This window comes from Puma concolor, chromosome D2 (assembly GCF_028749965.1).
Source record: "Puma concolor isolate L17-30 chromosome D2, mPumCon1.1.hap2, whole genome shotgun sequence".
NCBI lineage: Eukaryota > Metazoa > Chordata > Mammalia > Carnivora > Felidae > Puma > Puma concolor.
The window spans coordinates 74623856-74646633 of record NC_141677.1 but is presented as its reverse complement, the minus strand read 5'-3'; the positions used below and the strand labels follow the sequence as shown (position 1 = coordinate 74646633).

General features: G+C 43.0%; 1 protein-coding gene and 1 long non-coding RNA gene across 3 annotated transcripts in view; both read left to right on the top strand.

Annotated features, from left to right (window-relative positions):
- SHTN1 (shootin 1) overlaps positions 1–22778 on the top strand; it is a 102137-nt gene that overhangs the window by 56733 nt on the left and 22626 nt on the right. For both annotated transcript variants that reach the window (XM_086680969.1, XM_086680968.1), the window contains 5 exons: positions 698–851; positions 2546–2645; positions 8231–8313; positions 14775–14884; positions 18057–18110. In XM_086680969.1, coding sequence (XP_086537095.1) covers positions 698–851; positions 2546–2645; positions 8231–8313; positions 14775–14884; positions 18057–18110 — 501 coding nt within the window. The remainder of the gene's footprint in view (positions 1–697; positions 852–2545; positions 2646–8230; positions 8314–14774; positions 14885–18056; positions 18111–22778) is intronic.
- LOC147576181 (uncharacterized) lies at positions 5166–6027 on the top strand. Its single transcript, XR_015241869.1, has 2 exons — positions 5166–5345; positions 5591–6027. It is a non-coding gene; the product is annotated as an uncharacterized LOC147576181 (long non-coding RNA).

Here is a 22778-nt window from a genome sequence, read left to right as displayed (position 1 = left end):
TATTTTTGAGAGAGACAGAGACAGAATGTGAGTGGGTTAGGGGCAGAGAGAGAGAGAGAGAGGGAGACACAGAACCCGAAGTAGACTCCAGGCTCTGAGCTGTCAGCAGAGCCCGACGCGGGGCTCGAACTCACGAGCTGTGAGATCATGACCTGAGCCGAAGTCAGATGCTCAACTGACTGAGCCACCCAGGCGCCCCCAGAGAGAAAGAATCTTAAGCCTGGGAACTCGATCCCACAGCCTGGGAATCATGACCTGAGCCAAATTCAAGAGTCGGTCGCTTAACCAGCTGAACCACCCAGGCACCCCTCTTTCTTCTTTTTTTGTTTTTTAAAGGTTTTTGATACTTGTTACCTAATTGTCCCCCAAGGGTTCTTTTTCATGCTACTTTAATGTTCTCTTGAAAATGGGTATGAAAGTAATAATCTGTTTTAAATGAATTTCATAGGTATTATGTTACCTTTTTGACCCATGTTTACACATTTAATTATCTGGGATATTAAGTCTCCAATAAATTTATATCGACTCACATAGCTGGTATTTTAAGCATTGACTGTACTCTAGGATTTGGGTGGTTTTTAGGATAGATTGGAATCTCTTTGTCATGAATTGGAAAGTAAAGGGAAACAATGATGTTTTTCCCCTTTATTTTTGCTTGACAAAGGAAAGACTGTAAAGTTCTGTTTATAAATTCCAGGTGAAAGACTTAGAGGAGCAGCTAGAAAACGGAGCACTCCACAGAGAGATACGCAACCTTAAACAGCAGCTGGGGCTTCTGGAAGAAGATAAAAAGGAATTGGAATTGAAATACCAAAATTCTGAGGAGAAAGCCAGAGATTTAAAGCATTCCGGTAAAAGCATCAAGTGGGCTCCCGCGTCTTAGCAGTCTGTGAATTCCCCACGCCCAGCCCCAAGCTGGGCCGGTAGCTAGTCCAGAACCCTTGCCCAGTGCTTGAATACGCAAGTAACTGCAGTTGAGTCGAATGGCCACTGTTCTCCAATGATCCGCGAGCCCTTAGGCCTCTTTTTTGGACTCCCTGTTCGTGAGCTTCACATACAGAATTAAGAGACAAAGACACCGCTAATATGAGAAGACCAACATTTCAGCATTTCTCAGGGCTTCAGATAGGAGTGTTCGTGGAGTTCGTACGTTGTTCATTTTAGGGCGCGTTTCTAAGAAGAATTCAACTTTAAAGGTTCATACAGCCCTCGTGTTTGGTGTCTAATTATACCCATGAACTAATACTTTCAGTATCACAGCTAACAATAAAATGGGCAACAATATGTATATTAAGTGGAAAAACTTTTAAAACACCAGGGGATATTTAAATCAAAGGATTTATTCAGTCAGTTCTAAGAAGGCTTGACAGGAATGTGTGAATTGGATTATTCCACAGGGATAAGTAATAAGTTTCTGTCGGAAGATAGGTGATTTAAGGAGGCAGGCCATTCCCTTTTATAACAGCTTCAATATTCACTTCAGCTTTTCGGTTAATTTTATACTAGAATTTTGAAATCTGTATGGAAGAACCATGTAGGCTTTTTTTTCCCTTTAAAAAGGATTCAATGCTTTCTAACCCACAATGAAAATGAACCACAATTTATCTTTTTAATTCGATCTAAAATTAAGAAGTATTCCATTCTTTTTAAGTGAATACCCAGGCAGCCTGTGGCCAAAGCCAGCTTGGTTATATATGTAGAAACAAATAGGCAGATCACTGGGGGTGCAGTCATTCATGGAGAGAGGACTGGCTGGGGACAGAGAGAGCCATTCCTGAGTCCAAACAGTATTCAGTGCCTAGAGCCTATCAGAGCCCATGTTAGAGGTATTCGCATCTGTGGTACACATTGAACTCGAGCTTCTTGAACTCAGAATCTGTGTCTTTGCACAGCACCAAGCATGGACCCTTTCACACTGTTGGTGCTTAAATACCTGTTTCGTTCATGACGTGAATGCATCGAATGGATAAATTGTATTTCCAGAATGCTCCTTCGCTTTTTGCAAACAGTTTCTGAAGTTAACAGACCTTTGAGAGTCTGAGTCTGGCTAAAATCAAGAACTCGAGGATTTGCAATTTTTGAAGGAAATTAAGTGGTGGGGGAAAGCGTGCTATTCAAATTCATACTGAATGCCATCTTTAAAATTAATGCCCGGTCTATACATTTTAAAAGTCCAGTATTAACAGTTTCTTAGTGTTTGAGTGGCATTCCGTTTTAACAAATATTTCTTCAGCCTACTCGGTCCTTACTCCCCGCCCGTCCAGCATTGTCCTGAGTTTATTTTTCTTTCCCACAGTTGTATTTGTAGCCACAAGACAGTTATGTTTTCTTGTAACCTGTGTAAGGCCTCTCTCGCATTAGTGGGGGCAGCCTGGAGCATAAACATGTTAAGACGTTCTGCAGTTTCCTACTGAGATTTCTGACTTTGCCCGAATAGAAGGAACTTGATTTTGAGAGAGGCTGTGTGTTTTCATCTCTGTGGGGAAAAGGTGTTGTGTTAAGTTGCCCGTTTCGGCTCTTTTCTGAACGCTTGCTCTCTGTGCAGTTGACGAGCTCCAGAAGCGGGTGAACCAGTCCGAGAATTCGGTACCTCCGCCGCCGCCGCCTCCACCGCCGCTTCCCCCTCCTCCTCCCAACCCCATCCGGTAAGTGTCTGCGGGAGGATCTCTTGGCATCAATGCCCTGCCTTGTCTGAGAACCTGAAGTTGATGTGAGCGGTAGCCCTTCTTCACAAACAAGCAAACTGCTGTCTTTGCCTCATTGGAGGAGTGGGTAGTAAAAACTCAGAAACGCTGAAACTTATCAGCTGGTACTTCTCTCAGCAGATTTTTGCAAAGGCCGATGTATCACTCCCGTCTTGTAATCTATATAGGAAGGGCAGAGACATTCCTGTGGCCTACCCTGTTCTCCTGCCCGGGATGTTCCGATTCCACGCGGATGTCCCAAACCCAGGAGCCAAGACATTTGTGTAAAAAGTCGGATGCTTCAGTTGTAAAATTTCACTCCACGATGCTGGGATTTCCGTTAAGCGGAAGACCAAGAAATTTTGAGCCTTTCTCAGGTGTTTTTCCCTTTTCGCATCCTGATCTGAATTTGAAAAGCTCCGGTTTATTCATTTACTTTAAAAATCAAAGTACTAAATGAAACGAACATTTATCAGTAGTAATTGTCACAGACTAGTAATTAAGCTAAAAGTGCTCATTATGTTTTATCCCTAACCTCACATTTAAACCTTTAATAATGCCGAGAGAAGAACGTTCCATAAGAAGAAGATATTATGTTTACGTTCTTGTGATAGAGAATCATCTGTGCAGACAAGAATTCACTTTTTCTGAAGCCTGAGCTGACTTGATGGTCCCGAGTGCCTGAATTAAGCACAATAGACCCTAGAGTCAAACATCGCCTCCTTTACGGCTGGTGCTTCATTCTGACACCCCGCATTACGTCAGACAACCTGTTTGCCCTGGTGGCAGCTTACCTCCTCTTGTCATGATGCTAGCTGCTTCTGTATAATTTATTCTGGAACAAATGGAATTTAAAATTTTGCTAGCGGTTTTGTGTTTTTTGTTTTTTGTTTTTTTGTTTTTTGTTTTTTTTTTACCTTTCATTAACTCATGTGTTTTGTTTAATCCTTTCACCCGGAGAGGCCATTTATTCACGCTTTGCACCTTTGCTGCTCCGTCTGAATAGAAAGTGTAGCATTTTCCTCCCACATGACTATGAAAACGGGACTTTGCCTTTTAAAAAGATTCTCATTAGTTTTCCTTACTGAGTGGGGGATGACATAATCTACTTTAAGCCATTGAAGTAGTCAGGGCAAAATAATTTTTACATGTGATCGGTCCGAGAGTCAATTGAAAGAATTTCAGGTATTTTAAATTCTTTTCTGCCCTGGGTAGCTAAATCTGTTGGAGATATTCTGAATTTGACATTTAAAATAGGAAATTCATCACTTTGATCTTTCTCTAAGGTGTAGAATTTTGAGCCGATAAGAAAGGTCACTTCTGTCTACGAGGAGGGAGAATTGTGAAGAAAGTGATTATAGTCTTGCCGTTGGCCTTTAATTTTTAGTCTAACAAATCTTGAAGCCCTTGGAATTAAAAGTAAAGTGTAACCTAAATAGAGTATTTTCCCAAAGAGCACTTTACAGTTATACTGAGAAATGAATGTAGGACTCAGACTATGTATGTCTAAAGCGTGAGCTCTTTTTTATAAGGCCCTTTAAAGAAAATTTTCATTGAATAACATGAATGATTTTTATTATAAGATGAATTTAAGTAGTGTAAGATGTAATTTCTCAGTAGAAAGAAGTTTTTTTTTTGGTAAGGAGTACTTTCTTGTCAAAGAAATATATTTGCATGTGTATTGAGTTTCATTGGACTTTGAATCCACAAATCAAGGTTTTCTAACTTTGTTCCTCAGCCATTTGTTTTACCCCGACATAGATCATGGATATAAATGAAAGCAGAAAAAAAAAAGACTAGGGCCTGCTCCTTTGACCCAGGGGACAGGTGGGAGAGAGGAAAGTGAGGAAGAAGGCATACGTTGGTCATGTTTTATAGGCAGTAGTGAACGCAGGAGAGGTCCTGGGCAGGCATGGCTCACGGGGAAGAGTTGGGTGTATTGGTGTATTAGTCGGCATTCTCCAGAGAAACAGAACCTGTAGGGGTGTGTGTATATACCTATGTACATGTATGTGTATACATCATATACATTCACATAAAAGATTTATTCCAAGGAATTGGTTCACATGATTATGGACTATGACAAGTCCCGGGGTGGGTTGGAAAGAGAGCCAACAAGGAGAGCCTAGGCTGTGGTTTCAGTCTGAAGGTCGGTCAGCCTCCAGACCTAGGAAGAGGCAGTGTTTCAGTCTGAGTCTGGAAGCAGGAAAAAGCAGACATCCTAATTTCAAGGCCAGAGGGCAGAAGGAATTCTGTCTTACTTGGGCAGTGGTCACCCTTTTGTTCTATTGAGGCCTTCAACTGATGCCCACCCACATTACTGACAGTAGTTTGCTTTACTCAGGCTTCCAATCTAAATGTTAGTCTTATCCAAAAACCCTCACAGAAACACCCAGAATAATGTTTGACCCCATATCTGAATACCTCATGACCCAATCAGACTGACTCAAAATTAACTATCACAGTGGGCATGAGAGGTCAATGCCTTCTACTGAACCATTCAGTGTTTGGGAGCTCTTGCTTGAAGCTTTTATCCATTCAGTTGAACTGGCTGTGAAATGGGGCAGTTTTAGCCAGAGGTTTGGATTATTGGTCCCAAATGCCTTGTCCTGGTGTTCTCATCTGGCCTGGAAGACCTACTTTATCTGTAACCTAAGCCCCGTCTTGACAGAGGGCTCTTTTTTTTTTTTTTTTAAGTTTTTTTTTTTTTCAACGTTTATTTATTTTTGGGACAGAGAGAGACAGAGCATGAATGGGGGAGGGGCAGAGAGAGAGGGAGACACAGAATCGGAAACAGGCTCCAGGCTCTGAGCCATCAGCCCAGAGCCTGACACGGGGCTCGAACTCACGGACCGCGAGATGGTGACCTGGCTGAAGTCGGACGCTCAACCGACTGCGCCACCCAGGCGCCCCCAGAGGGCTCTTTTTTAATATTACGGATGATGCTTCTCTGGGTACCATATAAGTCTCCCAACTATACTTCAATTCAGAATAGTTAAAGTTAATGCTTTCTCTCATCTACTTAAGTGCTTTACTTCATTTATGTAAATACACACAGATTTCGAACAGTACAAATAACTTCCTGCTTTGTAATCTTTACGTACGATAATTCAACACTGAAAATTTCGGAACCAGAAATGGGTTCATTACAGAGTGTTGTGAGAGAGTAAGGGGAGGCCCCCACCTGGGGACAACCCTCTCCAAGCCCCCCTCTGCTGTGGAATGTTAACCCTTAGACATCGAATATCCCTTGCCCTCAGTCACAAAATGGGAAAAATGAGCAAAAAAAGTTTGCATTATTTCATTTCTCCCAACTTTTGGAATAAAATATGCTTGTTTTAAAGTTCTGTGTAAATAAGGATTTCTAACTCCTTGTGAAAATAATTTAATTCCATTTGGGGCCACCGTGAGTCCAAAGAAGACAAACTAAATGAAGTCAAAAGTCCACTGACTGATTTTTTCCAGTTGGTAGGTAAGTTCTGAAAGCCTCACAGGGTAAAGCAGAACGTAGTGCTTTCTTTTCACTATGCTTCGCGAGAGACTGTTCAGTGTGTTTGGGAGTTTTCATAAAAGGCAGTTTGAGGATTAATAATAAATCTAAAGGCAGAAGTAAGAAATAGAAACATCTGAAAAATTACGGTCATTAGGAAACACTGAGTTGTTCTGTCCTCAGCCAAGTATTGCTGTGTGTGCCCAGGCATCCCTTTTCCTAGAGGCAACACTGTGCCTTCCCAGCTTGGCCTCCTCAGGACTATTGTGTCCAATCCAGTTTATCACACAGAGGACATCGATAATGTAGTTGAAGGAATTCAAGAATTCTCGGTCCATTTGGTTTTTTTGGTAAACTATTTTGAGGGGGAATGATAACATATATGGAAGTGTGCACCAACTTATGTACAGTTTAAAAGTGATATAAAGCGAACACCCATGTGTTCACCATCCAAATCAAGAAATAGAAAAATACTGGCCTAGACTCTTATCCTTTTATCCCTTTTTGAAAGAAAAAAAATTTCTTGCCTACATATATATCCCTAAACTCCTATAAATATACATATGGTTTTTTTCCTGACTATCTGATTAGAATTTTTCTGTCTGCATTTGAGTCTCGTTCTTTTTACTCTACGTTATTTTGCAAGATTCATCCGTGTTATCTTGTGTAGCTGAACTTCATCCATATTCATGGATACATAATCCGTTTTATGAATGTCTCCGTGTGCTTATCCATTATGGTGCTTATAGACATTTGCGTTATTACCAGTTCAAGGAAATTATGGAAATTCTGCACGAACGTTCTCGTCTGTGCATCCTGGCGTACGAGGGCTTGCATTTCTGTAAGATCCACGGAAGTGGAGGCGCTGGCTCCTAGAACGTGTGTATCTTCAGCTCCACAGGATGATGCCAGTTTTCCGAAGTGGAATTGTCAGTTACTACACTGTCTTCAGTTTGAGAATTCCTGTTATTCCACAAACCTACCGACGCTTGATATTATCAGACTTAGCGTTTCTTGCCCATTTGATGACGGTGTAACTAAATCGGTGTGGGTTTCATTTGTGTTTTCCTAGTCACTAATGGAGTCAAGCACTTTTTCTGTATGTGTTTGGGAAGTTAGGACATCTTCATTTATGGAGTTTCAAGGCTTCTGTCGATTTCTTCTGTAGGATTGCCTGCTTTTTCTCATTGATCTGTAGAGTTTCTTTTTTATTCTTTATGGTGTCTTTTATTACATGGAGATCTTAAAATTTTAATGTGGTCAAATTTGTCATGATTTGGATTTTGTACAGATGTTAAAAACATGGGCCAGGGGCGCCTGGGTGGCGCAGTCGGTTAAGCGTCCGACTTCAGCCAGGTCACGATCTCGCGGTCCGTGAGTTCGAGCCCCGCGTCAGGCTCTGGGCTGATGGCTCGGAGCCTGGAGCCTGTTTCCGATTCTGTGTCTCCCTCTCTCTCTGCCCCTCCCCCGTTCATGCTCTGTCTCTCTCTGTCCCAAAAAATAAATAAACGTTGAAAAAAAAAAAATTAAAAAAAAAAAAAAAAAAAAAACATGGGCCAGAGAGACTGTGGTCTAAATGTATTTTATCCCTTAAGTATCTGGTCTGTGTCATTCAGATTCAGAGGTTTTTATGCCCATATTTCACAAATAGATATTTACTGAGAGCATCCCCTATTTCTTTCAGCCTTCCCTTTCCCTCAAATGTATTACATAGGTGGCTGTTTCTGAACTTGGGGTATGGATATTGACACTGTTTTCTGTATTTGTTTTACTTTGCGTCATAGTGGTGATTATAGTGGCCCCCTTCTTTGAGTCATTAATTTGCTTTGAATAATTAGATGGTTTCATGCAGAAAGGGATGAGACATCTTTCTCTTCCCTAAAGTGATGAAAAGTTTAATAACTTACTAAAAGTGGTAAATAGACTCCTAAATTCTGGCATTTACGTACCTTGAGAAGAATTGGATTTTTACTGATTATTTTGAATCAGTACATTTTATTTCTTGGATCATCAAGCACCCAGTAACCTCCTGTTATTCTTCTTCTTTCTCCCAAAGATCCCTCATGTCCATGATCCGGAAGCGATCCCATCCCAGCGGCAGTAGTGCTAAGAAAGAAAAAGCAGCTCAACCAGAAACAAGTAATTCTCACCCCGTTTGGTTTGCTTTCAGTGGTTTTAGCCCAGTTTTTCGGTAACATACGTCCTTTTTGAGTTCTTTGACCGTGAGCAGTTTGGGGAGAAATGTGAACTTAACAGCTGATAAGAAGGAACAAGATGCCGCTGCCTTTAAGCAGCTCATTGTCTAGATCACGTCCCTGTAACGTGCATTCTGCTGGGATGTGTCTTTACAGGATGGGGCAGTGTACAGGCTGATGTGTTAAGGAAAGAGAGGGAGTGATTCCAGGTGAGGGGTTTGGGGAGGGGTTTTTAGAGTTGATAGCAAGTGAGCTGAACCTTGATCAGGCACCTGCTGTCTACTGGTGCCGTGCTGTGTACTGGAGACAGAAGACACAGAAGTTACATTGAGTGGGGGAGACAGGAAGTAAACAAGGGTGATCACTTGGAGGAAGAGCAGAGGTTTCTAAGAAAGGATGGAGGCGGGCTGCCGGTTTCAGGAAGCGATGCCTATGCTGGGCAGTTTGGATTTAGCAAGTCAGGGTGAGGGTATTTAGAATAAAAGTTCACGTAGAGGGGCAACAGATTCAAGGTCCAAAGAGGGGAGGGAGCTTGGCCTATCAGGAAACTGAACAAAGGTTGGTATTTCTGGAACATGGGGTGCGAGAGAGGAGCTGTGAGCCAGATCGTGGAGGCTGTGGTCAAGGTTTCAAAATGTATCCTAAGGGCAGTAGGAGTTTTAAGTAGGGGTGTGACATGATGAGATGGGTCTTGTTAAAGCCATCCCGCTGTCGGCAGCAAGAGGACAGAGAGCAGACCGCAGAGGAATGAGGGGATGAGGAGAGGCTGTCCGTCATTCAGATGCCGGCTGGCTCAGATGAGGGGAGGGTGGTTGCAGTAGAGACACAAAGAAGTGGCAAATCCAGGAGCGACTCTGAGAGGTGCGATTCCCAGGACTCTGGCTCACTGGAGAGGGAGAAGTGGAAGATCACATGAAGAGACGGGAGTGGGGGAAGAAGAGCTTGCCCATCGAGCAGAGGCACTGGGCGGCCAGGAGTAGAGTCATCGGCTCACAGGGCTGCGGGCAGGGGTGCGCAGCCACACGGAGAGCAGCGGAGACCGGTAGAACCCACACGAAGCTCAGCACGTTTGCTCGGCAGCTGTTAGTTGCAAAGCGTGGTGGATTTGCCGGGTTCGAGCCCAGGCTGGTACAGACTCCTTGGCCCCCTTTTCCTATCCCCCAGGCTCATTGATCCAGGCCAGCCGCTTTCCTGCCACTGGCACGGTGACATTCTCAGATCCGTTGTCCCACGTTCTGTGACAGTGCTACGCGTCTCACTGCATCAGAATAGAGTCCAGACCCTGTAGGCTGCTTATCGATGGTTCTCTGCTGTTACCTCAGCCTCATTTGTCTACATCTGCTCCTCCTTATGACTGGACCATTACCTCGAGGCCTCCTGTGCGCTTGCTCTGTCTTTCCTCATTCCAGCATTGCCTGCTGCCTTTAGTCTACTCAGAGCTTTCTCTGGCAAGGGGTTCTAATTCTGCCTCTCCTGTGCAGGTTCCAGGCTCTTCCTCCACTGCCACTTATTTTTTTTTTAATGTTTATTTAGTTCTGAGAGAGAGAGAGACAGAGCGTGAGTGGGGGAGGGGCAGAGAGAGAGGGAGACACAGAATCTGAAGCAGGCTCCAGGCTCTGAGCTGTCAGCACACAGCCCTATGTGGGGCTCAAATCCCTGAACTGTGAGATTGTAACCTCAGCTGAAGTGGCCGCTTAACCGACTGAGCCACCCTTATTTATGAGTGTTGGCTCATTGCTCTGTGTTGCTATAGCTTTTTGCTTCGGATTTTGTAATGTCCCATCCCCCAGCCTCCGCTGTGGTGTTTGCGTTATTTCTACATCTCTCCTCCTGAAGAGATTGCAAGCTCTTTGAGGGCTTACTCCTGTCTGCAGGTCTCCCACAGCTTATATGCATCTTCAACGTTTATTTATTTATTTTGGGACAGAGAGAGACAGAGCATGAACGGGGGAGGGGCAGAGAGAGAGGGAGACACAGAATCGGAAACAGGCTCCAGGCTCTGAGCCATCAGCCCAGAGCCCGACGCGGGGCTCGAACTCACAGACCGCGAGATCGTGACCTGGCTGAAGTCGGACGCTTAACCAACTGCGCCACCCAGGCGCCCCTTATATGCATCTTCGATGAATCCAGGTTTAGACCCGACCCTATCTTTCCTAGCCGGAACCTCGCAGCACCATTACAAATGAAAGCTGTGTTTCAATCTTGTTTTGGGACAGTTGGTAAGTCTTAGAGGGTTGGCAGGGCAGTCAGCATAAAATGATTTCCCCGTCTAAGTAAATTACATTATTAGCTTGTCAACCCCCACAGCACCCTTAAAGTTAAAACAAAACAAAAAAAAGTTCTGAGCTTCTTAACCCCCAGTCTCAGAAACCATACAGTTTTCCTTGAAATGAAAGTGATACTTCATTTACAATTCATGAAATGGGGCAGTAGTCTCTCCCTCATTCTTGAGCTATTGGATTATTACCTGGGATATCACGTTCCTGATCCAGAAGTCGCTCATGAGATTTTAAACTGAAGCCACCCTAAAACTATACTGCCTTAAGTGATATGGACCACAGCCATATGTGGTTGGAGCTTCTCTCTGTCTGGCAAGGTATTTATTTATAGTGACTTGTTAGTAGTTCAAACTAAAAGCTAGTTGTTAAATGAATAAATCAACAGTGATTAAATGCATGATGAGTAAGTACAGAGCATCAGACATTGGGGTCGTCTGTAACACCTTGGAGTTTGCATTTATAAGTAGAGACCAGTCTTACTAACAGTATTATCTTTTGTTAGCATCTTATGGTGGCTTTCACTAGCTACTTGATATGCTTCTCAGAGCTGATGAATGAAGAAACTATTATTACCAATGGCTCTTAAAAAGCTTGATTGTAGGGGTGCCTGGGTGGCTCAGTCGGTTAAGCGGCTGACTTCGGCTCAGGTCATGATCTTGCGGTCCATGAGTTCGAGCCCCGCATCAGGCTCTGTGCTGACAGCTCAGAGCCTGGAGCCTGTTTCAGATTTTGTGTCTCCCTCTCTCTGACCTTCCCCCATTCATGCTCTGTCTCTCTCTGTCTCAAAAATAAATAAACGTTAAAAAAAAAAAAAAGCTTGATTGTAGGGGAAGGTCTGTGGAATATTCTAGAAGTAGTTTTTAGGTCAAATATAAGAAATAACAAACTTTGAAGTTAATAACTCTAATTTTGATAAGAATGCATTTATTGAACAAGTTCTGAGATTTCAGAGGTATGCTTGCTGTTTTGTCATATATGTAGGTCATTAATATGTTGGTATTGTCTTACCTCAGTTTGCTAACCTACTGAATGGAGAAAATCGTAGTTCCTATTTCATAGGGTGCTTGTGAGAATTAACGAGTCTCCTAACATGTAAATAAACTGTTTAGAGTAGTACCGAGCGTATAGAAAGTACTCAAAATGTTAGCTTAAAAAAACAAAAACAAAAAAAAGGACAAGGTTCCAGCTACTCTTTGAGGGGTACTAGTCCTCATTCGGGAGGCTCTTGTAATCACTGTAGCTAAGGGAATATCCTTAACGTTATGATCTTACGTCACACTCAAACTCATTCAACCATGATGCGTTGTTTAGAAATTTTGTCCATTGTGGTGGCATAAGATTGTTTTTAAATGCCTTTTAGAAAATGTTAGTGAAAGAGAAAAGTAATCCTGTGGAATTTAAAAAAAATCATTTTCCTTTCTTGTAGGTAATAACAAAAGGTTTTATTGAGCAACAAGGTGATGGTTTTGTCTGTGGGTCTTTTCTTTGAGGAACGAACTTATTTTTCAAGTGGGTCTTAAACTTTAAGCCTCAATTAATTACATGTAGCTTTCTGATCCAAGACTGACCTTGAAGCACTAACTCAAAGAACATTTGATTTGATTTTCCTGTGGCAGTTCGGTGACATTAGACCTGTTGTCTTCATTGGTCCCTTTTCTTTAATCTCCAGCATCCTGCATATTTCTATTGTCCTTCTGATTACATGCTTTTGTGAGACAATTACCAACTGCGGGATCGCAGAAAGAATTACAAAACATGCCATGAGCTCTCTGTAGGTGATTCTTGCAGATTTATTAGAACTGCTTAATAGTTGAGAAGTTCGTATAGATTGCTTTTTGCTAGTTCAAAAACAGGGTCGGTGAGAGAGAAAGCTTGTGTAGCTAACCTAGCGTTGCCCTTGTATTGTGCCCGAGTAGGGGATCTGATAAGAGTGATTTCTTTTTCTTAAGACCAATTAAGCCTTTACCTTTGAAAAAGACTAAGAAATTAAAGCCCGGTTTATAATCTGTACACAATACAGATAGTGGTCCTTCTCTGAATTATCACTATGATTCTGGCAAGCAAAAATAAGAAACTACTTTAAATTCCTGTTATGTTAGATGCTGCAGCAGATTTGAATGGTGTTGACCATAATTCTCCATCTGTCTGCCTTAATTAGTTTTTGTATGGTGCATTTAATTGGGTTTCAGTCATTCCTTACAGAGTGCTAATCTGTTTGTCGGCAGTGTTCCTGTTGCCATGCAGCTCTTCTTAAGGCTCACTCCAAATGGCAGGCTTTCTGAAAATCAAATGTTTTTTTTTAGGATTAAAAAAAAAATTCCAAGGAATAACTTCCATACCCATACCAGGTGCTCGAATGGCAGAGCTGGGTTTGTGTCTCCCCTGACTTTGAATAGGGTCAGCCAAAGCACCGCGTGGTGCATAATGGGTATTCAGATACCGAATGAGTGAGTGAGTGAATGAATGAGTGAAGGAGTAAATCTCTATCCCGAGTGATATTCTTATCTGTCCCCTTGTTGATTGGGGAGCCGTCAGCAGAAGTTGCCCGAGAAAATGCTACTTAAAGGCATACAGTTGATCAACCCACAGTCTTGCCTTCTTTCATTTATTGACTTTGTTGCCATGTTTCCCATGTTGCCTGGTGAAGGGTGCTTCCTTGCCATCTGGATCTGAAAAATGCTATTTGGGTATTGAGAACTTTTCATTCCCAGCATTTTCAGTGGCCTGTGGAGATGACAGGACCCTGTCTGAAGTCAGGACTGTACCAGAAGACCTAGGTTGTTTAATGAATAGAGCAGTGATCCTGTCACTGAGGTGCTGCTGAGGTGAGGATGGTAAAACCTTCTGGACTCATCTAGTTGCTCCCCTAGGCACGACGTACGAGGAATAGCTACTCTGTGTTAGCGTGAAGGCCACGTGGCAGAAAAAGAAGCCATAACGTAGGCCTCATTAGTGCAAAGCCCAACACTCCTGTCCATTGGCTTGGGGTCATTGTTATGATGGCCTCCATTTACAAGTCGTCCTTTGGGATTTGGTTATTCCTGCTCAAATAGCAAAAATATTAATAGCCATGTAAAGCCAAAACTTGAATAAGTCATTCAGCAGGTAGATACCTGCTGAGTGCCTACCATATGCCCCACACTGTGGAGTGTTCCAGAGAGCCCAAGTGGAAGGCCTTTATGAGGTATTTAAACTTAAATATATCGGTTGCAGTGAATGAGGCGGGTGTAAACACAAGATCTAGAATGGCATTAATGGTGATAAATGTTCCAAACGTGATTCAGTGCCTTCTTTGGTCAAGCTGTTGTGCAAGAGACAGATTTCATTATTCTAATCAATAGCGTTAAGCCCACCTCAGCTATATTCATCTAATTGATGCATATTTCAGCAGCTTCATTGTTTTTGTAGCAAAATCGTGCAAAGGTTAGACAATAGACAGTTGAAATTTTTTAAATCAAATTTAATTACTTAATTGCAATCATTTCTGGGTGTGTGTTTTCTTTTAACATTGACAGTTTTAAAAGACTCGAAAAAGGGTTGTGTGAATGTTTCCTTCCGTTGTGATTCCTAAATAAAAGATGGCAATTTAAAAATAGATTTCACCTATTTGCTATTCATCTTCTGACTGTGGCAAGTTAACAGATCTCTTTTATCTTTTATTTTCAAATGGGCTTTTTGATAGTTATTCCTTCTTTGGGCTGATTCCTTTGACATAGGATGTTATAAGTTCTAAAAACATCACGGAGGCAAAGATGAATGATTATTTGGGGTACAAAGCTGGAGAAATGTAAGTCTATCATTATGCTGACAAATGGAACCAAATTCTGTTCACTTATTTAACAGAGATGAGCCAATATTGACTTCCAGGCTACAAATTAGACCTTAGATTTTAGAACTGTATTTTTAAAAAACAGATCTTTTATTATAGGATTTTTTTTTTAATTAAAAAAAAAAGTGTGGCTACCTGGTAGCTGCTAACCTCTGTAAATTGTTATGCGATGTTTTGTGATTTGGTCTGAAAAAACACTGTGGTTAATTACAACGTGAAGGTTTCCTAAGTCACCAAAAATAGCAAGTAGCTGTTTTCCTGTAACATAAGATGATTTACATGTGTGTTTTTTGACAGCCGAAGAAGTCACGGATCTGAAGAGGCAAGCCGTCGAAGAGATGATGGATAGAATTAAAAAGGGAGTTCATCTTAGGCCAGTGAATCAGACAGCTAGACCGAAGGCAAAGGTACAGAATGACTAATTCTTCCCCTCCCGTGATGTTCCCTTTCGCAAGTGTACAAGTTCCAAGTTTGATGAAAGCTGCATCAGGACTGACTGTGAAATCTTAGGATGAGACTGATGTGTCGTAAAAGCCTTTACTTTTCTACAAACACATTTCAGGAGAACTCTGAGCCACCGTTGACCTAAATCCCTGTAGAGAGAAAGTGGGGGCACCTGGCTGGCTCAGTCAGTAGAGCAAGTGACTGTTGATCTCAGGGTTGTGAGTTCGAGCTCCACACTGGTTGTAGAGATTACTTAAGCAGGGTGCCCTCCTCTGCTTGATCTGAACGGTTATGCCAAACAAATAATTATTACACCCTTTCTTTTCTTTAATTCCTGGTTCTTTTGTGTAATTCAACAAGTATTTATTGAGTATCTGCTCTGTGCCAGGTACTGGTTAGGCACTGGAGATAAAGCAGTAAACAAAGGAGACAAAAATCCTTGCCTTCCTGAGGCTTCTGTTTGAGTGTGAAGTAGAGGAGGGCTGGGTGGGCAGGTGGCCTCACATGATGATGTCAGAACAGACCTAAGCCGACTTCTGAAAAACGGTGAGGTTCATCGGATTGTTTTTACTAATTTTACAAACCTGTTCCAGGACAGTTTGAGGAAAAAATTTTGTGTGTATCTATCACCAGCCATCTTCCAAACTAGACCACAGTGAGCGCCAAGGTCTATGGAAGCACCTAGAATCTAGTTCAGTGCCTCTGTCTCTTTGTAGGTGTGTCCCATTTAAACAGACCTAAGAACAGAGTTTTTGGTGTTTGTCTTGAGAAATGTTTTTTCGTTTCCTTCCTGTAAAAAAGCATCATCAGGTTGGTCCTCTTTCTTCTTCTTCTTTTAAACCAAACTTTAAGGCTCTTTCTGACTCTCACGGATGCCCCCGTTCACCTGCTTCAGTGTCCCCAAGGAGCACGACTGTTGGGTGCAAATTCTGCTGGCCTTAGTAGTTGCCACTTGGTCACAGGCAGGCGAGGTAGCCAGGCAAGGCGGGAGTTGTCGTGCCCCGGGCTGTCCACAGAAAGGGGGATGGAAAGAGGGCAAAATACCCCACTGGGAGAGTAGATTCCCGTCCAGTGAAATGGAAGCGTGGAGTGCCGGTCTGTGCCGTGCTCTGGGAGCAGTTCTCCAGGTAAGGGATAGGGTGTAGACAGTCTGGCACGAGTGTTGAGCGCTGGTGTCTGGTGTGTGGAGCGTCCTGTTGCTGGAGGTGGGGCCGGGCCCGCTCCCCTGCTTCCCAGGCCCAACTCTCCCCGGAACGGGCAGAGCCCCGGCCCTCTCCGACCCACGGGACTGTTGTCGGGCTCACACGGACTGAAGCGTGGAACCACTTGAAAATGGGGGCTCTAAGTGGAATCTTTGAAACGAAGTCCTATTTAAGACTTTCAAGTCACAACTGTCTTGAAAAGAATAAGCTAAACCAAACGGACTAGAGGAAAACACGGCATCCTAAAGAAACAAAATTAGTTTAGAGAGAAAAACGTCGAGAACGTGTTAAGTCCTAAGCCGTCGCTGTTGCGGATGTCCCTTCATTCTCAGAGTATCACTTTGTCCTTCTTCTTTCCTGCCCTGCCTCTTCCAACAGTTACACATTAGTTAATGTCAGTTCAAACTGGAGAACAACTGCTCAAGGATCAGTGGACGACTGGGTTTTCCGCCGGTAATCCTTAAATCACGTAGATGTAGTGCTGAATGACCTGGTCAGTAACCCTGGAAATAAGCCACTGCATGCGCCTCCAGACACCCCCACCCCCACCCCCACCCCCAGGGCCTCGGTGCTTTCCTGCAAGGTCACGAGCTATGAGAGTGCTTGCCGGCCAGGCTCGCCCAGGCTCCTGCCTTCGCCCAGGGCGCCCGAGTGGCACATAGCCCCGGGCGCTTGTTCAGCCGTAATCACCCGAACAGTTTACCTGCAGAAGTCAAGCCTGCCTTAAGAATACTAATTTAACTGCATCTTTTCTAAATTCCTTGACGTTTGTTGTTGATACCGTTGTGGTTATAATTAGTGTCTTAGAGCTTTTGACTGGCACTTAGGACTGGCGCTGGTGGCATGCGTATTTCCCAGAAAGCGCAGGCTGCGAAAGTTGAATGTCTTGGTCTAATCTGTACATGAGCAGCAAACCTCTCTCTCCCTCCCTTCTCCCCCCCACCCTCCCCTTTCTACCTCTCCCTCCCATTCCCTCTTTCCCTCTCACTGTCCACTTTAAAAAAATTGGAACAGGATCTTATTCTTTCAATAACTTTTGAGAGGAAAGGGTTATAGGTCGCTGTTAATCACTTCCCATTTCTTGATGCGAGAGAAATTAGCTTTGCCTCTTTTCCAGGAACCAGAGGCCAGGGAGTCCCCCGCAGGCTTTCTCTTCATCTCCGTCCCCTGTGGAAGGAAGTGGGACAGGGGAGGAGATCACGGGTCTTTGTTTGAAAACCTCGTGCTAGATTTTCCCTCCGGTGAATTAGTGGAGGGATCCACGGAGACTGTGAGGGAGTGAGGGGCGGGCAGACATTACCCAGAACTGCATTTCAAATCGCTGTGTTCACAGTGTGGCCAGAAGAGAAGCCCTCTGAGCTTTCTAACCGCTTCGGTAGCCGGTGATGCTAATGTTCTCCCGTGAAGCCCGGTTCTTGGCCGACCCCTGCCCCTGGCTCCGTCCTGAGATCCCCGCAGCAGGCCCCGCGGCCTCTGCCTGGAGCTGTCGGAGCTGAGAGAGGTTTCTGCCCTGTCGCTTGCTTCCTGCTCTGTGCTGCTGCCTTCCTGGTCGTCGCTCGCTGTTAGAGGCCCGGCGACGCGAGTGGAGAACAGTTCCGTGTAAAAAGTTCTGAATGCTTTGAAATTGAATCTTTGGAATCGAAATCTTTTCTCTGTGTGGTGACGACAGGAAGTAACAAAATGGCATTTAGAAGATGCTAGCTCGAGTCCTTATGCCTTGACTGTTTCTCCTAACTGTCTGTTTAACTGCCACTTGGGAACACTAACATGTCTAATCTTTTTTCCTAACCGTAAGACATAGACCTCACTTAAAAAAAAAACAACAAAAAAACCCCAGTAGTCCATATAGGTTGCCAACACTTTGCCCCGTAAAAATCTCGGTTTAGACTTTTAAAACTGAATTACTAATTGTGCTTTCTTTTTAAAATTGTAGCCAGAATCTTCAAAAGGCTCTGAGAGTGCAGTGAATGAGCTAAAAGGAATACTGGTAAGAATAGACCTTTGGTTTTATTATTTTTAGTTCATGGGACAATGAAAGGAGAATATTTTTGTAATCTATTTCTCTGAATAATTGGTTGTGATGCATTTCATTTTCATTTGCCATAACCCTCAGTTCTTTTTGATAGCTCGCTTGATTGCTCTGTGGACGCCTCCATCGGGCATGTTAATGTTTGTTATGTGTCACTACTCTGCTGTTCCTGTTCTAGAAGAATGGTTGCACTTGCACCAGAATCATTATTTCCTGTTCTTGCCCTCCAGTCCTTGCTTGACAGCTTCAAGATGAAGTGACCAGATCTAAGGACCAGGGCATGCTGGGTCATAATGGAAACACAGTAGAGACTCTTGCGTGGATAGTGCTTGATTTGAGGGCCTGAATGTGGAACCTTTGGTGCCAAAATGTAAATCTGAGCTCCTACCCAAATATCCACATATGCTACGATCAGGGTCGCAGTCTGCTTTTCCTCACAGTTTAAAAAATTATCTGGTGATAAATTGGAGAATAGAATAAACGTCCCTTTCTTTATGCTACCAACTTCATTTTCTACAAGCATCTCCCGTCCGTTGGAGAACAGGCCTAATGCCCCTCTCCAGCCAGTTTCTTCTTTCCAAAGCATATGAGCTTTTGCCAGCAGAGCACAAGAGCGCTGCCCTGTCGGGCACTTGCTGTCAGAGAGGAACGCCTCACTCCGAAAATGTTACCAGATACTAAGGGGTCTATTCTCAGATCCTGTTACAGTCTCAATCCCAGTTATTATGCACAGTAAGTCAACAAACGTGGGGGCGGGGGTACAGAACTAATATTCCCGTGTGTGTTGTTACTGTGCTAATTACGCATTGCATGGAGACATCCACATAATTGTGGTAAACAAAATTATTTTCATCAAGTGTGAAACAGCAGACTTAACTCAGAATGGCTTAATTAGTCTGCTTTACTTTTAGGTGAGTGGCGTTAGTACTGAAGAGAGGTATAGCCTCCCTCACAGTGGTGTTCCACCTACGGAATGAAGTGTTAAACCCATTGAAAAAGTAGCGTGGTTATTATCCAACGGATTCTTTATTGAGAAAATCTTGTCATCCAGCGAGAACTCCCTACGCTAGGCCCTTTTGTTGTCTCTGCATTAGAATGCTAATTCCTGTTCATGAAGATGCCCTATAATAGAGTTCTGACCATCAGTGAAAGAGTAAACTACACTGAGGTTGACTATTTAAAAATCAGGTTTATTTGAAAACATCAGACATCTGTCTAAGATACAGATGATATTTGATGAGCTAAGATATCCCACTCCTGATAATGCTAGATAGTAGCAAGTTTACTGAATTATAGCGTCACTCTTAAAGATCATGTTCACTATACATTTTGTGCCACTTCAAGGAGAGAAGTTTGCAGAATAGGTTTTTGGGAAATAATTTACAAATTATAAAAATTGTCAAAACCTCTTTCTTTTCTGCAAATTACCCCCATCCTTCATGCTCTGGATGGATTATTAGATTTCTCTACTGGATCTGGCGTTAATGTGCCACTAATAGCTGTTAATTCTGGCGTGTTCTTTCTTTCTTTTTTTCTTTTTTTTAATGTTTATTTATTTTTGAGAGAGAGAGAGAGAGAGACAGAGTATGAGTGGGGAGGGGCAGAGAGAGAGAGAGGGAGACACAGAATCTGAAGCAGGCTCCAGGCTCTGAGCCGTCAGCACAGAGCCCAATGCGGGACTCAAACTCACAGACCGTGAGATCATGACCTGAGCTTAAGTCTGGGGATGCTTAACCGACTGAGCCATCCAGGTGCCCCCTGGCAATGCTGTTTCTTTGCATTAATTGTTTTTAAAAAGTGGAACTCACTTTTCTCCCTTACTCTTCTTTGCCAAATGGCAACTCTCCAGTTACCCCCATGGAGGTTCCCTTTGACGGAGGATTTATAACCCCTTGTCACTTGGGGCCGAGAAAGCTTACAACTTCTTGTAAGAGAGAGAGAAAGCAAGCCCCCTTCAGGTGGGGCTTTATTGGTGCTTCTTGCTGGTGTGTAGGCTATTGGGGTTATCAGAGTACCCAGCAGCACAGACCCAGCAGCACACATGACCCTGCCTCATGGTTGTGGCACGTGAGAAGCAAACGTGGAAAGAGCATGGAAAGCGTGCCCACTGGCACTGCAGTGAGAGCCAGTACCTGTTACGAGAGACCAAGAAACCAAGGAACGCCATGTTCAGTTCTGTAGAACAGAAACCGGGAATAAACTGGTGTTTTTGCTGAAATCAGATGTGACCTGAGTTGGAGGGACATCATAAGAGATGTCCTTAAATGTCCTTAAGAGATTTGGCCTTTTGCTGAAAGCACATGAGTAGGAAACACATGTCTGGTTTGGCATTTGGAAAATCTCACTCTGTTTGCATGTGGACACTTCCCAAGTCAATTGCTACAGTCTCAGTGTGGACTGAACTTATTTCTCCAAGCCCGTTGACACTGAACTTTTAAAAGTTGTAGATTAAAAAGAAAAATCTATGGTTTACTTCTCCTAGTCACACAAGGTTTTTTGGAGGTTTTGGAAGCCTGTCAAGTCACCCCAGTCATGTGAATGTCACTCTCAGTGGACACAGCGATGTCTGAAGAATAAATCCATACAGATTGATCTAAAAGTCTCTTTCAAGTTCAGTTGTCTCTAAATCAAACAAAAACAACTTTTTTAATGTTTGTTGACCTTTGAGAGAGAGAAAGCAAGCAGGGGAGGGGCAGAAAGAGAGGGAGACAGAGAATCCCAAGCAAGCTCTGCACTGCCAGCTCAGAGCCCAACGTGGGGCTTGAACTCACAAACTGTGAGATCATGACCTGAGCCAAAATCAAGAGTCGGACACTCAACCAGCTGAGCCACCCAGGTGCCCCTAAACAAAAACAACTTCTAAGAAATTCTCTTTCAGGTTTTTCCCAGGCACTTTTCAGTTTTTCAGGATACCCAGGAATTATTGGATAGTTGATTTTGCCAACGAACACTTAGATAAGTCAGTGTCGTGAACGTTTGACCAACATGGGGACTAGGATTGAACGCTGGCTTGGGAATCAGAAGACCTGCGTTCAAGTCCAGCCCTATCACTGACTTACTGTGGGGCCTGGCCCAAACCCCAAGGCTCACTGAGTTTGAATTCTCTTTTCTGTAAAGTGGAAGGAATTCTGTGTACCATATGGTTTCTAAGTTAATTTCTGATTCTCAGAGTTTATGATGATAACATAAATAGATAATTTAGACAATCTTGGTACTTTATTAGCTGAGCTCCTTGGTCATTCCAGTTGAGAATCATGTAGACATCTTTCTTTTCTCCCCAAGTGTCTGCATATTTCAAGTTCACTCCCATACTAGCTGAGTCAGTCACATCAGTCAGTGGATGGAGAAAAAAGTTTTGAGATTCAAAGATTAGAACTTGGAAAACAGAACCTTTCAGTATCAGGTGTGATGAGAGGGTAGCTCACCACAGAATTTGGGGGATTAATGCTGTTATCCAAATAAAAAAGAGAGAATATTGTGAGAGAAATTCTTCCTTAAAAGATATCCTTGCAAGGTGTATGTGTGCATATATGTACACAGTCACATATCTTTTTCTTTTTCTTTTTTTTTTAAATTTTTTTTAATGTTTTTATTTATTTTTGAGACAGAGCCAGCATGAGCAGGGGAGGGGCAGAGAGAGAGGGAGACACAGAATCTGAAGCAGGCTCTAGGCTCCAAGCTGTCGGCACAGAGCCCGATGTGGGGCTCGAACTCACGGACTGTGAGATCATGACCTGGGCTGAAGTCCGATGCTTAACCAACTGAGCCACCCAGGTGCCCCAACACATATCTTTTTCTTGAATTAACTCCAGCCTCTGGGAAAATTAAAGACTGTTCTTGACATTCAAACGATGTAACAGTTTCATGAGTTATTTTAGTACTAATGGCCCTATATTTTTCAAATAATCTATTTACAAATGTACAGCTGGTAAGTTTTTAAAACTTGTAAATGCATGATTTGGGAATAGTTTTTCTAATTTTTTTTTTTTTCAAATTTATCTTAGTTGCCTTTTGTTCTATTTTCTTTACCTTGTCGGTATTGATCCTATTTTACTATTTAACTCTTCCGTGAGTAGGTGCGGTTCTGCATTGTTAACTGTGAAATAAACAAACCACATCATCTAATTTTTTAAATTATAAAATAAGCTATTACAGGGTTCCATGTAACATGATTTTCCTTTGAGTATATTTCTAGGTGAATTTTTGCAATAGAGGAAAAGCAGATACTTCTTGGGGAGGGGGGAGGTGTCATATGCTTGATTACAATGTAAGCCTTATTTTACATGTGTATTTTACACATTACTCTTAGCTGGGCAGCTGATAGCGAAAGAGTAACATCTCCTCATCTTGTAAGTCACTCCCCACCCCGGCCCCATCAGGCTGCTTTTCAATGCCTTTACCCAGTTAGGGGAGAAACCTTTCTAAACAAAACATAATAACCTGTATCATGTGAGATTTGTACCTACCTAATTTTACAAGCTACTTTTTTTGTTTTATAGGCCAAAGAAGAAACATGAGTTAACCGTTTTTAGCCAGTAGAATTCTTAGAATCCTTCAGGAAGTTGGAAGGGGGCAGGAGCAGAATGAAGGCTGAGGTGACAAAGGCCAGCCCCATTGGTGGCCTTG